This window comes from Cygnus olor, chromosome 2 (assembly GCF_009769625.2).
Source record: "Cygnus olor isolate bCygOlo1 chromosome 2, bCygOlo1.pri.v2, whole genome shotgun sequence".
In the NCBI taxonomy this organism is placed as follows: Eukaryota; Metazoa; Chordata; class Aves; order Anseriformes; family Anatidae; genus Cygnus; species Cygnus olor.
The window spans coordinates 110970302-110986532 of NC_049170.1; the positions used below are offsets into that span (position 1 = coordinate 110970302).

The following is a 16231-nucleotide window of genomic DNA, read 5'->3' on the forward strand; positions in this document are numbered from 1 at the left end:
AACTCGTATACCCAGTTACACATCTGGTCTGTAACAGGACCGGCGTTTACACGCTCAAACCAGAAAAAGGGCATTTTTTATGACCATGGGGAATATATGCAATGTTTTCCTCAGAATAAAGTAGCCAAAACATACCCGCTTAAATACAACAAGCCAAGGAACCCAACCGTTTCAAGGCGCTCTGTCTTTTCAGACAAAAGTCTTTATGTAACTTAGGAGCAGAAAGAGTAAAAATGCTGACAGGTTTCTCAGTCTAAAACATATAAAGCTCATCCCAATGAATACTGATGCAATTAGTAGTTACTGATACATTCAAGTTCAGTGCTCTAAGGCAGGGAGTGCATTTAAGGTAGGAGCTGCGAAGTCCTGAACGAACTGCTGTCTTGCATTTACACTTCTCCTTGTTTCCTCCTCTTTTTGCGTCGTCTTTGCCATGTGCTTGGTAGCTGCTTATCCCGTAACTACTTTTGCAGCATAGCTTTCTGGTAAAAATCATTTTTTTGTTTCCCAACTGTTTCAAAATCATGCATTTAACACAAAATTGCTGTGTAAGATTTCGGCTAATATAGAGTATGTTTTTGTAGCTCACGTACAAATTGATATACCTTGTTGTTTCGTTAGTTTAATTTGAAATCAATTCTTCAAATACTAAGGCATACTTGGAAATACTGAGACAAAAAGAAGGATGCAACCTGCTTATTACTCAGACTCGTGTTAACTGAGCAGTGAGGTAGATATGAAATATTAAGCTCTCATTCCATGATACAGAGCGCCCAGCAATACCTGTCCAAGGTATTAATGTGCTTGTTACTTGTTCCTGAGGGATGCTTCCTTCGTTTTTCCGGCGTAGCTCTCTGGGCTGCACAGCGAGTGTGTTGTGAAGCAGATCGGGGAATGGATTTGGCTTAAAGTTGTGTGCTGACGTTCACTTACGGTCATATCGTTGCCAAAAATAGCACTGTCCTGCTCCTGTGTTACTTGTTGCACTATGCTGGTACAAATATTTCTTCGGCTTCACGGTGAACAGGATCAGAGTAGTACTCCACATGAGAAGTAATCCAACAGAAAGACGAGGTTTTTTTAGATGCTGTAGTGGGACCATGCTTTTTTTTTTTTAAAAAAAAAAGAAGTTTTTAAAGAAGTTTTCCAAAACTGGAGCAAATGTAGTCAGAGTTCGAGAACGGGATAAGTAGAAGGTAGTCTTGCTTTTTTGGTGTTTTAAAATACATATCATACTGTATAGCCTTAAAGCAAAACTTTGCAGTGGAAACTGTCTTTAGATCTGATCTGTTCCTTTAACTGTTTGTGGATATGGCAGGAAACAGGTGAACAGGTTGAGCTGAGCAGCGGTGGGAATGAGCAGAGAAGAAACTGAGGGGGAAATCCTTGAAGCCGCGATTTACTGTAAAATATCTTCCATAGGAGGAAACCATGTCACCCTGTGACAGTGGAAAGCTGGCCTGGGGTAGGAGAATGGCAGGAGAGGAGAGGAACTTGTCATAGAAAGCGCACTGAATCATTCCAGCCCTTAGAGATAAGGTTTCCCGATCAGTTTATGCTGATCTCAGACTGCTTCTGAAAAGGGCAGGCTGCCCTCCCTGCAGCTCCGGCTTCATCACTTCCTCATTCCTCCCATTGGTAGTGGTCGGGAAGTCACAGCACAAGCTGGATGATATCATTGATCTGACTGAAAGTGGGGTTACCGGATCGAGAGCCTGGCAGGTTGTTCCACTCACTGGAGAGTGACGCGTCTGTACAGCCAGCACCACGCTTGCATCGGCAGTATAGAGAGAAGTGGGACCATGTCTTGTGGTAGCAATTTAAGTTAAATGTGCTTAAGCTGATGTGAAGTAGTCAATCTCTCTCTTTTATTTTAAACCTAAGTATCTGTTCTTTACTACAAAAAAAACCAAAAACAAAACAGTAAAGCCGACCCACTGCCCTTCCCCATTTATGACACTGCAGTCAAATTGCAGTTGGTAGCAGAGAATCTTCCCTCTGTTCTTTCTTTACATATTTTTGAACAGTAAAGAAGGATAGCTTTGCAATTAAGAACTCTAAATCTCAAGTCTTTTCTTTGCAACAAGGTGGTAGTTTCATCGTGCTGCAAGTGCCTTTACCTTGCAGACTGTTCACATAAAGCTGTTATTGTACGCGGCGTTTTCAGGGAATGTGAGCATCTGTAAAAATTCTGTAAGTAAAATACCGCATGAAGAAACAGATCCTATTTATAGGTTGATAATGAATAGTATACCATATGTTAAAGCTGTTGGTCATGACACTGACGACTGTTTTGTCGTAAAATTCATGCTGTTGAATTTGCATTCTTGCATTATGCATGATTTAAATATATATATATATATATATATGTTAAGCCGTGATTGCATATGGGTGTTTCTTGTACCCGATCTCTTCTAACTATTAAAGCCTAGGTTGTCATATTGTCGGGCAGATAGGCCAGACCAGAAGGCAGCCCCTCCAGAGAAAATATAAATTATGGTGGGTTTTCTAAGTTACTGTGCCCCTCAACAGCTGGGTCAGGGAAAGCAACAGATACCTCAGTCTCTGCCCACACATGTGCTTTCTCTCTTTACCTTTTTCCCTGAGCAGGTGTTTATCTCCTGTGAAAGATGAAATGGTTTCTTCAACCGCTTCAAAGCTTTACAGACAGCTTCCTCTAAAAGTTTCACCAAATTTTCCTTTTGTTATCCTACCTAGCAGGGTTCAGATTGAACTAGTAAAAGGGGACCAGAAACTGAAAACAGCCCAAGATCTTTATCAGCTTCCTGCTAATCTGTACATACTGCAGAGCAACAAATGCCAAAGCTTACCTTTTGTAGAAGAAAAAAAAACGTAGTTAGCATAGCAATGACATAAATTTGGTGCTTTAACAAGGCTTTTACACAAATTATCAATAATCTTTAAAGCTAATTCAATTAGCCATGTAATCTGTAACAGCTGAATAAACTGCAAATGATTAGTCAGAAGAGTTCTCTTCAGCTGATTTCATGGTTACCATTAGATTTACTGATTTCTTTTTAATGCAATTACAGCAAAAGAAGTCTGTTTTCTGTTTTAATGTATACAAGATGAAAGCAAGTTTTCAGGACCACATCAGCGTTGCGGTCCTGAAAAAGGAGCAGCACAGTTCAGCTTCGTCATTAATACTGTGTGTGGAATTGTGAATTAAGAATGGCTGTGTAATTGGCATGTAACATTGATTCGCTGACATGACTTTTTATGGTACAGTGCACGCTTGTTTCAGTGAGAACTGTTCTGAATGATAGCCACTCAGCCAAGTTGTCAACGTTTTGGCAGCAGCTCTAGAAAATCCTGCAAAACAGAATAGCGGTAGCAGGGAAGCCTGCAATGAAGGAACGCAGTCGTGTGCGTTGAAGGAAGCTGCCTCTGAGCTGGTGGTAAGGAGGCTGCAGCCACTGAACATCTTACAAGAATTTCCCACTTGAGGCATATGAATGTCTTGCTGCATTTTAAGGTGTCGTGTCCATAAGACCATCCTTCCATCCTGCTGTCCGGTAAGTTAGTGAGGTTTGGGAGAGAGGGAGGTGTGGTCTCTGACTTGCACAGGCAGAAGAAACTGAGTATTAGTTACTGGTCCTCTGATGCTTCACGGTGAGAAGTAATATAAGTTTCTGTTTTGCATAGAGGTTGGTTGTTTTGTTGGTCCTACTGATTGTTTTTTTTTGTTTGTTTGTTTTTTGTTTTTTTCAGTAGGAATAAAGCATTTTAAAAGCATCCAAAAACATACCAGGATCTCATTTATTTAAGATACTGTTTTAGCCCCCAAATATTTTACAGATGATTTTCAGAAGAAAGTTTTGCTGGTGTTTGACAGCAAACTAAGTGGGAAAAGATCTGAAAACAGAACTGCTGAGGCTAGTGCTCTTGCAAATATTAGGATGAGTGGTATTTTTCATAGCATATAAAATTACTACATTAATTTCTTAATTTTCTCTTAGAGATGAGGTGCTAAAGAAATAGCAACAGTAATGTTTCTGAAGCACGCTCACTTCCCAATGCATCTGTTAAAGTACGTGAATGTACATTAAGTATTATTTTAGTTTGGTTTAGATCTGTGGAGTTGGCAGTTTCCTCATTTCCTTACGGAAGACAAGAACATAAAATGTAAGCTGGAATGGCTAAGACTGTTCCTTGTTCAGTGACGAGAACTACTTTGGAGACGGGCCGGCTATATTTAGAGAAACGCTTCTTTGTGCCTTGCCATAGCGTTCCTCAAGGTGTAGTTGCAGTTGTCTTCAAATCTTCAAATCCTCAGTCTTTGAAAGAATTAGTGTTGTTTTTTCAAATATTCTAGCTTTTTGTCCTAGCATGCGACAGAACCTGCAGAAGGTGTGATGAACAGAAGCTGAGCAGTGTACAACCTGTTAAGTATTGTGGTCTTTACTGTGTTAAGTGATGTGGACTGTGAGGAAGCAAGAAGCTTAGTTCTGCCAGGAAAACAAAAAATCAAGAGATGGAGAACTGTTTCTTTTAAATTGTGCACTTACCTCGAGAAAGCCGTGCTTGTGTTGAGGTCTGAGAAGACGGAGGTGACCCGCAGACAGCCAAATGCATTTGGTTCCTGGTGAAGATGTTGTGGTTTTGCAGAGGACAACCCTGCAGAGCACACTGGCGGTGGACACACAACGCAGAAGTTGGCCATCGGTCTCCTCGGGGCCTGGGGCCAGAAGATGCAGTTATACTTCATGGTGGTTACTTTGTACGCTGTGAATCGGGAGAAAAGTGAGCGTTTTGGTGTGAAGAGGGTGAAACTGAGGGTTTGTCTAGTGTGCTCTGCAGGATCAGGAGAATGCAAGGAGACGCTTAAGAAGTCAATGTTGTTAGCCCTAGTAGTGCAGAGGAAGGAGTGCATGTTCTTAATGATACTGCAGACTACCTCAGGGACTCTTATTTCTGCTCGTTGGAGTGAACCATGCCAGAACCGCAGCTTTTTGCTTGTTTAATAGGGAACTTGTTGGCTTATGTTAAGACAGAGCTGAGGAGTGAATAGTGTTTATGCCGTGTGGATGTTCAAGGCAACCGGTCAGTGGAATGAATTAGGAGCTAAGTTATTGCTTACCAGGGCAGATGGCTTATTGTTATCTGCTGCAAATATTTTTTGAGTAAAAGGCTTGCTTTGTGAGAATATTTATTGAAACTCTGCCTTCGCAATATCAGGTGGCTAATGAAGAACCGTTTGATTCAGTTATGGTACCTACATTGCAAGGCGGTTTGTAATTCAGTGCTTCCGCTTGTGTTGGCTAGTATTGGATTTTAAAGTTTAAATTTTGTGGAGCACGTCTGTTTCTCCTGTGAATCACACCTTGCTTCAACAGAAAGGAAAGATCAGGTTGATAGAAGAGGTTTTCTAGAACAAGATTATAGCAGTTTCTGTTTTTTTGTTCTTCTCTGAGCAACTGCCTTAAGGGAGCTACGTGTACTGTTTACAAATACGGAACGATAAGGGAATCAAGTTTGGTTACCTGCCTATTCCACAAGCTAGGCAAAGACAGGTGAGCTTGAGAAAAGTGTGTTTCTGAGAGAATACAGATCGACCAATTTGTTCATCTAGTGTTGTGTTATTAATGCCCTTATCACTGCCTTCTTTGTACTTCATGGATTTTAGCCTGCTTTAATACTACAGTAATCAAGTTGCTTTTCACCATAAATCCACTTCCCTTGGTAGGTGTCTTGGTAAACACATAGAGAAGTGGGGTAGATTACTGGACACTGCCATGGTTTCTTAAACTCGGCTACTGTCAGTTACCGAAATTCCTGTATTCCAGTAATCTCACTTTACAGTTTCAGCATTCATTTCTTCTGTTCCTAAAAGATCTTGCTTCAGTTTTATCCTAGAAATAGAAAGCCTTAACTGTTAGGGACAATAGCATCAGTTCATAAAGTAATGATTTTCAAGAAAACCAATGTGTAATGAAACTTGTTTCTTAAATAATTAAGTAAAGTTTGCCATGAAGATTTTCAGGGAGAAGCATTTCTGTCTTCTATGTTTCAGAATCTCTGTGAGTAATAGTTAGGGTAATTTTTGGTGCAGGGTGATTGGCTGGTTTGTTTGCGTACTTCTTCTGGAAGGAACTGAACATGAAATTTTTAGACTTTGGAACTGTTGGTACAACTTTTCACCCACTTTTCTCTTTTTTGAGAAATGGCTAATGTTATTTCTGTCACTGCTACTTTGTAGTTCTGCAAATGAATACTGCTTTTGCTATTGTCCCGTTGTCATTCAGCAAATCCTTCACAAATGCACTTATGCCATCTCTGCTTATTTATTTCAGTGCAATGCGTGTATTGCTGTCCAAGTTGCCGCGACCGTGGATTGTTGATGAGAAAAAAGATGATGGTTACACTGCCTTGCATCTGGCAGCTCTCAATAACCACGTGGAAGTGGCTGAACTTCTGGTGCATCAGGTAGGGCTCTTTTCTCAGGAGGATTTAAGTGTCCCACTTCAATTAACCATCTGATGTGAAAATAGGTTGCTGCAGCTGCCTGCAGAAGCAGTGGAGCAGGGAAGGCCGCGTGGTGAGCTGTAAAGGTCAAACTTGCTTTTGAGATCATTAAAATGGCCTAGTAGCGCAGGGAGACTGGACAGCTTGATACCTGGTTTGATTCAACAAATCAACATCTGAACAGAGAGTAATTAAAGTAGCTAATCACTACTGCTCTCAAGTATTCAAAGTGGGAATCATAGTGAGGGTTTTATTCGGTGCTTTAATCGACTGCCTTGCCTGTAGACGAATTGCTGGGATGGTAATGGTCTAATGCTTTGAATATCTTTCAGGGCAATGCTAACCTGGATATCCAGAACGTAAACCAGCAAACTGCTCTGCACCTTGCCGTTGAACGACAGCACACACAAATTGTTAGGGTAAGTATCTTGTTGCAATCAGCCATAAGATGAATGGTGCTTAGTTCAAGCTGAGTGTAGCTGTTAAGACAGAGATGCTTCATGAACTTAAAAAAAAAAAATAATGGTTTAGCAGCGTGTTACAGCTATTGAATATTTGTATGATTAATTCTGATAAATTTGGAAACCCACCAACAGTACAGAAGGTCAGTAGGCAATAGGAAGGAAATTTCAGGAATGCTAAATTTTTGTATATGTATGTTATGGTCTCCTCTCTGTGGCTGCTAATTCCGGCATCCCTTCTTGTTGACTGAGGGGGATCTTCTGTGTGTTCTTCTATAATTTGTCTGAGCTTTATGGTCTTGTAATGGGACCTCAGAATAGCATTTTTGATGAGTAATTATTTTCGTTCATGGCTTTTGCAAACTAACTAGGTGAGGTATCGTTTTCATCAGTTTCACTCCTGACTGTGTAGTTTTCCCTGTTCTTAGCTTGGGAAAGCTATAAGCAGTAATAAAATCAGCAGTGAAAGTAATGCAATTTCTGTTCTTGCTCACATGATTGCAAAAGTTTAATACTTTTAACAAAAAAAAAAAAAAAATTTAACAAAACTGTTGATGGCATGGGAAGCTGGAGTCCAGCACAGCTTGCCCATTCTGGCATGGAGTGGGCTGTTGAGGCTTGGAGAGAGTGCTCAGTGCTGTAGGAAATGTTTGCTATAAGTGAATCCATCAGCCTGGCCTGGGCCCTCTGTGTAGTTTTTGTGTTAGTGTTGTGAGAATCATCCTATATTAAAAAATGATTTTTACTCAGGCTTAGAGAGAATTGTGCCCCCGGTGCAGAGCTGTGTCAGTGGCTCTGTCTGGCATTATTTTGCTGTAAGGTTTCTCCATCTCCACGGGTTGATGGATGTGATCCCGTTACAGTGAAACATGTGATACGGCCCTATATCTGGAACCACTTGCTACCAAAGAATGGTTTCGGAGAGTCACTTGCATTCTGCAAGCCTTTCTGCAGCTATATTTATTTGGTGAGCTCTTGTGCCCTTCGGGAACTGACAGGGCACCTGGGAACACAATACCAACGTAGCGGATGACAGGAAGGTAGGCACGTTGGAGGGCTAGTATATGGATTGGGTTGACATACATACATCCAAGAATGTTTACGTGAATGACCCTATAGAGCAGCCCTACTTCAGAGCTGGATTAGCTTTGAGAAGTCCTAAAATAACTCATGCAGCCATGCGAAGAACATGTTGGCTCCTATATTTCAAATTTAATTCCTATTGGGTACTTTCCAGGGTTGGGTTGTACCCTCAGGCATCTGTGGAATAGTGGTCAAAGGTAGCAGGGTTCTTTTGAAAGCTCTGCAGTCATGACAAAGGGGGATTTTTTTAATTTTAATTTTTTTTTGGTCTTTATTATTATTATTTTTATCTTCTGCAAAGGCCTTGAGTTTTCATGGTAGACAGGGATTCCAGGTTGCTCTGAAAAGAGTTTTCTCTTAGATTTTCTTCAGAGGGATTACTAGAAAGCCATAGCAGTGACAGGGGAATTTTCATAACATGCTACTGTTTCCAGGAGAAACTCTGAAACAGAACATGGCTAGTGGCAGACAGGATGTGAGTTTAAGAAAAATTGGGTCAGAGTAAGTCCATTTAGAGAGTGTAAGATGTCCAGAGGACTGTTGTGAGTGTCAGCTGTTTGGGTTTTTTTTGCTTTCAGTTGTGGAAGAAAGGGTTGGGGGGAAATGATAAGCTGCAATCAATTACAGACAGGCATTTCCTTGACATAGAACTTCTGAATTCCTTTTGAGGTATTTTAATTTTAGCCTTTTCTAGAGCCTGAGATTCTTTGATTTGGAGAGGCTGAAATCCTTGCAAGCAGGCTATTTCTAAAGAGGGAGATTACCCTTTGTATATTCCTGTTTCTAGGCCATGCTTTTTGTCTCCACTGCAATTCAGAGTTCTGCAGAGTAGCAAAAGTTCAAAACTAAAGTTAAAACATCAGCTGCTGCTATCTGTGGGTGTCCGAATAGCACCAACGAGAATTTTTTTTTAAGGGCATTGTTATTTGTCAGCATGTGTTGGCTGTTTTGTGTGACAGCATATTTAAGAAAGTTCTGGTGCATCAAATTAGGGGAGAGCTGGGTGCAAGTGCAGCATGAATGGGAGGGCCTATGCAGCCTTAGGCTCGCTTCATATCGTATGAACTGGAACGTATGTCGTAGGGGCATGGCTAATTTTAGCCTTAAAGATGAGTCTTACAGTTCAGTACTTTCCAAAGCGTTCAAAGATGGTGTGTAATAGTGGTTTTGGTGTCTTCTGCTGCGTAAGGATAAACCTAAGTATGTGCTTAACTACTTTGTTAATTGAGGATACTGTACATTAGCAGGTTATTATACATTAAGTTGTAAAGTTCAGCATGGTGTGAAGGTGGTGATCTTTGAGGTCATTGAAACCTATTATTACGGAATATATGCATATCTGAAGTTTTGCCCGTTTTGTTCTGTTTCTGATATGTTACTCTTACAAGAGAGCCTACAATGCAATCTATTAGAGTTAAAGGTAGAAGGAATCCTGTAGAATGCATCTGTCTCTCACTCAGCCATGCATGAGGCTTCTGCTGAAATAAAGTTGATGTTTGAAAGAGGTAAATGCTTCAGTTGGAGGCTGAGCTTGAAGCAAGAGAAATAAATTTAAATCAACTCAACTGTGAAATGTAGCAAGATATAACCCTTTTGGACCCTAAGTGCATATAACCCTTCGGTGCATCCTAAACCAAATCCTTCATTGAAATTAATTTTTAAATGGAATGAGTAGCTGTTTTTTGGTTTTTAAAATGGAGTTCTCTCTCTTTTCAGCTCTTAGTCCGTGCAGGTGCTAAGCTGGATATTCAGGATAAAGATGGGGATACTCCCCTGCATGAAGCCCTGAGGCACCACACGCTGTCACAGCTCCGCCAACTCCAAGACATGCAAGATGTGGGCAAGGTAGATACTGCTTGGGAGCCATCAAAGAACACAGTAAATAAAATGCATTTATTTATTCCTTTTTTTTTCCTATGCATTTGTCTCTTTATTATTGTAGCTTATATAGCTTCTGTACTGTTGAACTGTTTTTTGGCAGCATAAGTTAAAGTATATCCCGCATTACATTGCAGTATAGGCAGATTTTTTTTTATGGAGTTTTTAACATTTAGTCTCTGCCTTTATTAAAGAAAAATATGGGTTCAAAATAGTTCTGCAGCACTCTTTCATAGCAAACGCATGTGGCTGCCAAAAATCAAAAGTACAGTAATACAGTACGGAATAAGACTAAAATAATGTTTTCTGTGGTGCAACATCTTGCATGACTTCGTAGCTTTAATTGTCTAGCTGCTTCTCCAACCTTCTAAAAGCTTCTTCTGTTAGAACAAAGCATTCTTAATCTTTGCATGTTGATTAAGTATCTTCCTGACAGAGTTAATTTCAGAAATGGTGCTATAGTAAGGAAATAGTCAAACTCCTGTTAAAAAAGGTCAAAATCTTTTTACTAAAAAAAAAAGTGCTCACACTTGAAAAGCTGTCCAAAGAGTATGTGCAACGATAAATTTTATAGTTTTGCTGATAGGAAGAGGAAAATTATGGAGTGACTTGAATTGTGGAAAGCAAACAGCATTTTTTCTGTAAATAGTGAAGATGTGCAGCATAACAGGGAATCAGATTTGCTGAGTCATTTGTTACCAATATCATAATACTTTTTTCTAATTTTAACTATATGTGATAGTTGCAGCATTTCATTCCAAAACAACTTGATTGAAAAGTCTTTCTTCAGAACAGTAATTCAACTGCACAACAAATATTTTTCAAATAGGCTTCTTCATTTCACTGAAATACACCGGCCTAAGTATGGCTGCCATCTATAAAAAAAATGCTTGTGTCCTTTCAAGGGACGGGAAGAAACCGATTGCAGCTCAGATGTGTTTCCATGATCTGAAATGGACTCTGTGAGACTGGTCAAAATCCTTTGTGTGCACGTATTTAATTTTGAAATGAACGAACAGGAAGCAAGTGGTCTTTCTCAGATTCCGCATTTCATACATCAATTTCTCAGTTGCCTGTCTATCTTAGTGATATCCACAACGAAACTGGATGAGTTGTGTTTTGAGTTTTTTAGTACAAGACGTGTGGTTTTCACCTTTTAAATTGTCTTTTTGAGTTTTATCTTTCAGAGAAAAAGATGGTTTAGTTTTTGTTTTCTTCTCCATGCTGTTTTCTTGTAGTTTCATTTGAGCTGTATAGGTTTAAAAAAATTTACACTTTTGGCTTCACCTTGGTTGGTATCTTAAAGACATCTCTGGGCTGTTGTCTTTAAGATACCAACCTGCTGAGCCCTAGGGTGCATCATTGTAGTATAGCACTTCAACAATTATTGTTTTTCAGTATTTTCAACTGAAATGAAATTTCACTTGCAGGATTTTATATTTTGGATTTTTATTGTGTTTGTTAGTAAGCTGTTTCATGTTTAACAGCAACTTCATTGAAAATCTACCCTTTGTTACTTTTTCCTTTAAGCACGGCTTAAATACAAAACATACTTTACTGATACTGGGAACTTATGAAATAAGTGGAATTTTATGGAATGAATTCTTTAGTATTGATTCGAGTAGTTCCTTGTGAATGTCAGTATTAAGCTGTTGTAATAACTGAAGCAATTTTTGTCAGTTTTGTTCAGTTGCTATTTTGATAAGACAGACTATTTAAAACGCATGTTGTCAACAGTTGACAGTACAGATAGCCCTACCGACTTTAGGCATCAATATGAATAATAAGTGTATTTTATTAGCATTCATTATGAAGATTGTACAGTTGGGAGGAGGAGAACTTTTCTGAAGTCCAGTCCCCAACACCATAAAAGAAGTCATTTCAGTTCCTTTATTACAGATTCAGTGTTCCTTAGCCTATGACACTTTTTATTCTAAATAAACGTATAATTCCACGGCCTTATATAATGTCATGTATTTTAATACAGACATCTTCTGGACCCTTAAAACACTTCTAAGATCTAAAATGTAGCCACTGCATAAATGCTAGTTTAAACTAAAGGAGCTCTGATGGAAGTCAGTTAGGTCACGTACTGGTTAAGGGGTCAGTAGTTAAAATAACGCAGACAATAATTAGTGTTTGTGTGGATTGTGCCAGGAAGAGACTTCTCTCCTGCAGGTGGATGGGCTGGGACTGGCTTGTGCTGATACATTTCTGATCTAGCCTCCTCCAGAGGAGACTTGCTGCAGCTGTAGTGGCCCGAAGACATAATGTCTATTTTTGCTTGTGTTGTTTTTTTCTCCATCCTGTGTGCCTGAAATGTTGCAGACTACCAAGTGTCATGTGTTGTGATATTGTCTTGATGATTTTAAAGCATACAGCATGCAAAGGTATTCTAGGACTCGAGATTTTCTTGAATGATGTTGGTGACTGTTCCAGGTGGAGGAGCCAGTCTTGGCGTAGTGTATGCCCATACCGAGTGAAGCAAAATATCCTGGTAGCTGTGTTTGATTTTCCTCTTGGAGAAACAACAATAGTTGTTTCATTCTGGAACAGCTCAGAGCCCGTGAGGTGCAAGTGTGGATGGTAAGAGAACTTGCGTCCCAGGAACTAAGAGAGGACTAGAGCAGATTGGTTGCAGGCATGCCTTCAAAGAACGTCTGCTCTGCCAGTCTCAGAGCAAATCGGCTTTCACTGGGCGTTGTGCTGCCACAGCTGGATTACAGACAGGACCCAAGGTAGACAGATTGTAGATAAAGTCTGTGCTTCACTTCAGCTAATGCTGTAACTGAAGTGCAGAGAAACGGGCTGAATTTCTAAACAAAACTGGTTTCGTGATCTGAACACCACAAACCAATTTCTCTCTGTAACTTACTGTTTGTCTTGTTATGAAATCTTTCAAGCTATGCAGTTTTTATTTGATCATAGGAAAGTGTGCTGGACCACGAGTATCCATGAACTCATGAAGCAATCTTCAAGAGTCTTGTAGCACTTAAGTAACATTTATTTATATAAAAAATTCCAGTTAGAAGGAACTGTAGACTGATTTTTATTTTTATTTTTAAATTGCTTTCCTAAAACTGGATGGCTGTATGGTGGCAAAGATAATCTTGCAGATAATCAAGGCAGGGGAGAGAATTCGAAGGCGTACTTCACATGCTGCAAGGTATGGGCCCAAACCCAGCTTTGTTCTTCACAAGTCACCTCTGAGGGCTGGGAGGAGTAACTAGAGAGGTTTTGAAGACAGTTTTCTTCATGGTTCAGACTCAAAGGTATGCAACCTTTGGATATGGGACAGATATTTGGTATTTGAAATTTATTCCTATATGCTGCAGCGTCTAAAATAGCACACCTAGTTCTCTAAACACAAAAGATCATTTTGTCTAGGGTAATAGTCATTAATTTTTTTAAGGGTGGTACTTGACACCCAGCTTTTAGAAGAAGAGGTACAGGGATAGACTGCACAAAACAGAAGTGGGATAGAATAATGTAAATCGGTCAAGTTGGGTACTTAAATCAATTAGTGGGAGTGAGGTGTGTGCAAAATCCTGCCTCTCTCCCGGTGTTGAAGCCTTTGTGACTCCGGAATTCAGCACTTAAAACTCCTTGAATTGAATCTGTGCCAGCTGTGCCCAGGCTGCTCCTTTGAATAACAGTCTTGTGTGGTTTGCTGAGGGACTCTTGGTGGTGCCAGCAGTTTCACACGATATGTAGTCTGCATTACACTTCTGCATTTTATCTGATCAAGCTTTAGTACAAAAAGATGCTGGGAGAAGGCCCAGAATACTCCAGAGTAGGTGAATCCTGTCATTGTGGGGCTGTGGGAGTGCGCCTTCTCTCTTTGTTTTTCTGGCTGGCCCTGCGGATCGTGCATAATAGGTACACTAGTACAGAAAATACACAGATACGGTAGCTGCGAAAGGGTGAAGCAGTGTTACATGATTAGGGACAGGTAGGTGAATATAAATCCCTCCATGCTGAGAAGACAGCTAAAATTAAGTCTGTCTTGGGCAGGTGCATTACTCACTAGGCTACTGAAAGTGTGTTCACTTCTGTGTTCAGCTGTGTTTTCCGTCCAAGTGCAGTGGTGGTAGCTTCTCATGTGTACTCAGCAATTTTAGCATGCTTTGGCTGTATTTTCAGTATAGACCCAGTGGGACTATGCCCTTTAATGCTTGCGTAGTAGGACAGCCCCTTGACAAGTGTGTGCAGCGTGCAGGAGATGGAGTGCTTCAATAGGAGAACTATTCCTTGCAGAATCGTAGTTCCTTAAAGGAAAATTGAGTACAGAATTAAGCAACCATACGATAGTTTTGCTTTTAGTTCTAGAGTTGCTTCCTTGAGCTTTCAGATTCGTACGTGTGTGTGTGTATGTGCTCGTGCTTTCCTTTGGCCAGACTGCTCGTAACTGTAGAGAGTCTCTCAAGTTGCTTACGTATTTGTTGTCTTTCAGTTAATAATGGGACTTGGCACTCAGGGAGCGGAGAAGAAGAGCGCAGCATCCATTGCCTGCTTCCTGGCAGCCAACGGAGCTGACCTCAGCATTCGTAATAAGAAGGGGCAGTCTCCTCTCGATCTCTGCCCTGATCCTAGCCTCTGCAAAGCACTGGCTAAATGCCACAAAGAAAAAGTCAGGTATGTATATTAATAAAATACCCCGTTTCTGAATGTCTGTTTTCTGTAGATCAACTGATGCATTTAAAACATCGTGCTTTTGTTACCTATAGTGTTAAAATGCACAAGCTTTTTCTTGGCTTTCACTCAATTCTTTGTATTCTGTGATACATTGAATACTATCTACACATACCTTCCTTGAAACCTCTGCAAGTCTTACAAGAGTTTCACACTCTGAAGTTTGAACTGTGCCTCATTCCCAGGCCTTGCTCCTCCTCTGGCTGGTACCAGCCCACGGTGGGTTGCACTCCTGTCTTGCGGTAGCTGGGTCTGAGTAGGGCTTGCTTACTGTTCTCACTCACCTCCTGTGCTGAGGATTTGCTGCAGGCATTATACCAGTGTGTTTGGAAAAGCCGAGGTTTGTAATTAAAGGAAAAACAGGTATCTGACCAGGCTGCGAGGAATTATATTGGGAGGGTGGGAGACTGAATAGATTTGGGGTTTGGTTACTTTGAAGTGGCTCTTTCTAAGCGGGACTGGGTTGTAGCAATTTTAGAGAATTGGACTAGATGGTCACCAGGGTAATTTTTTTTTTTTTTTTTTCCCCCGAAGCTTGGTTTGCAAGGATTTTGATGAGTTGAGAAGTAAACAGCACTGGTTATTACATTCAGTTAGGGTGGGGATTGCAGTACCAGGGCCTAGAAGCACAGCACAAAGCTTTTTTATATGGGAGGGGGGGAATGGGGAGGTGGCAAAGTGCCGCTGGAGGTTGGTAAAACTCCAACTCCTGAAAAGAGGTGGGGGGACATCACTGAAAGGGTAACTGAGCACCGGGTCTGGTTGCCCACAAAGGCTGTGAAATCTTTCTGGGCAAATTTTGAGGGCTGGAATGGAGAAAAACCCAGAATAATGTGAATTCAGGGCTGACCCTGGGATGCATGGAGTACCTCTTGAGTACCTGTCAGGCTGAATGACTGCATGACTTTGTAAAAAGAAAAAAGAGGGGTTAGGCCTGACACCTCAGAAGCACTTCTTTAGGAATTATAATTTCACGAAAATGTCATCAAGTGCACTTAGTGTGAAAAGTTACAGCTTGCTACTCGTCCTAGTTGTATTCCTGTCACTGGCTTACATGATTCTTATCCTTAACTCTGCTCAAAAGTCAGTGCATGGAAATGAAAAACGTACTTTCAAAATGTCACAAAGAGAGACTGTTCTTGTTGATGTTGCCCTAGCACGTAAGGTGCTTCATTTTCTGCAGAGTCTTTTTGTCTGTCTCAGCCTCATCACCGTGGCTGTTCTTATTTCTTGCCACCTTTTATGGGCTTGTGAGCGTTGTAGGGCTGAGCTGTTTACATTTAACCCATGCTCCCTCTGCTGGGTGAGCTGCAGCATAGGACACACATGCAGGGTGAGGTCACTTCAGGAGTTCGGGGCTTCTTTTACAAGTCAGCCGTTTGGAAAGTATTACAAGTATATTCAGGCTTTCTAGGTGGTATGGTGTGCAGTTCTGAATCTATAGGGTGTTATTACTCTGTTAAAAACTAAACTCATGAGATGGGAGGGAAGGTTTTTTTTTTTTTTTTTTTGCATTTACAAGATGCTATTCCAATTTGTGTGGTCTGTTTCTAAAGAATGACGAATCTGAGCACGAGACCTCACACTTGTGTCAACTGTGCACTTTGGAAAATACAGTTGGGATTGTGTTA

General features: G+C 40.6%; 1 protein-coding gene across 3 annotated transcripts in view; it reads left to right on the top strand.

Moving 5' to 3' along the window:
- MIB1 (MIB E3 ubiquitin protein ligase 1) overlaps positions 1–16231 on the top strand; it is a 77951-nt gene that overhangs the window by 50434 nt on the left and 11286 nt on the right. For 2 of the 3 annotated variants that reach the window (XM_040547836.1, XM_040547835.1), the window contains exons 13-16: positions 6315–6447; positions 6819–6905; positions 9747–9908; positions 14362–14543. In XM_040547836.1, the coding sequence (XP_040403770.1) occupies positions 6315–6447; positions 6819–6905; positions 9747–9908; positions 14362–14543 (564 nt within the window). The remainder of the gene's footprint in view (positions 1–6314; positions 6448–6818; positions 6906–9746; positions 9909–14361; positions 14544–16231) is intronic. The other variant, XM_040547837.1, reaches the window with a different exon arrangement.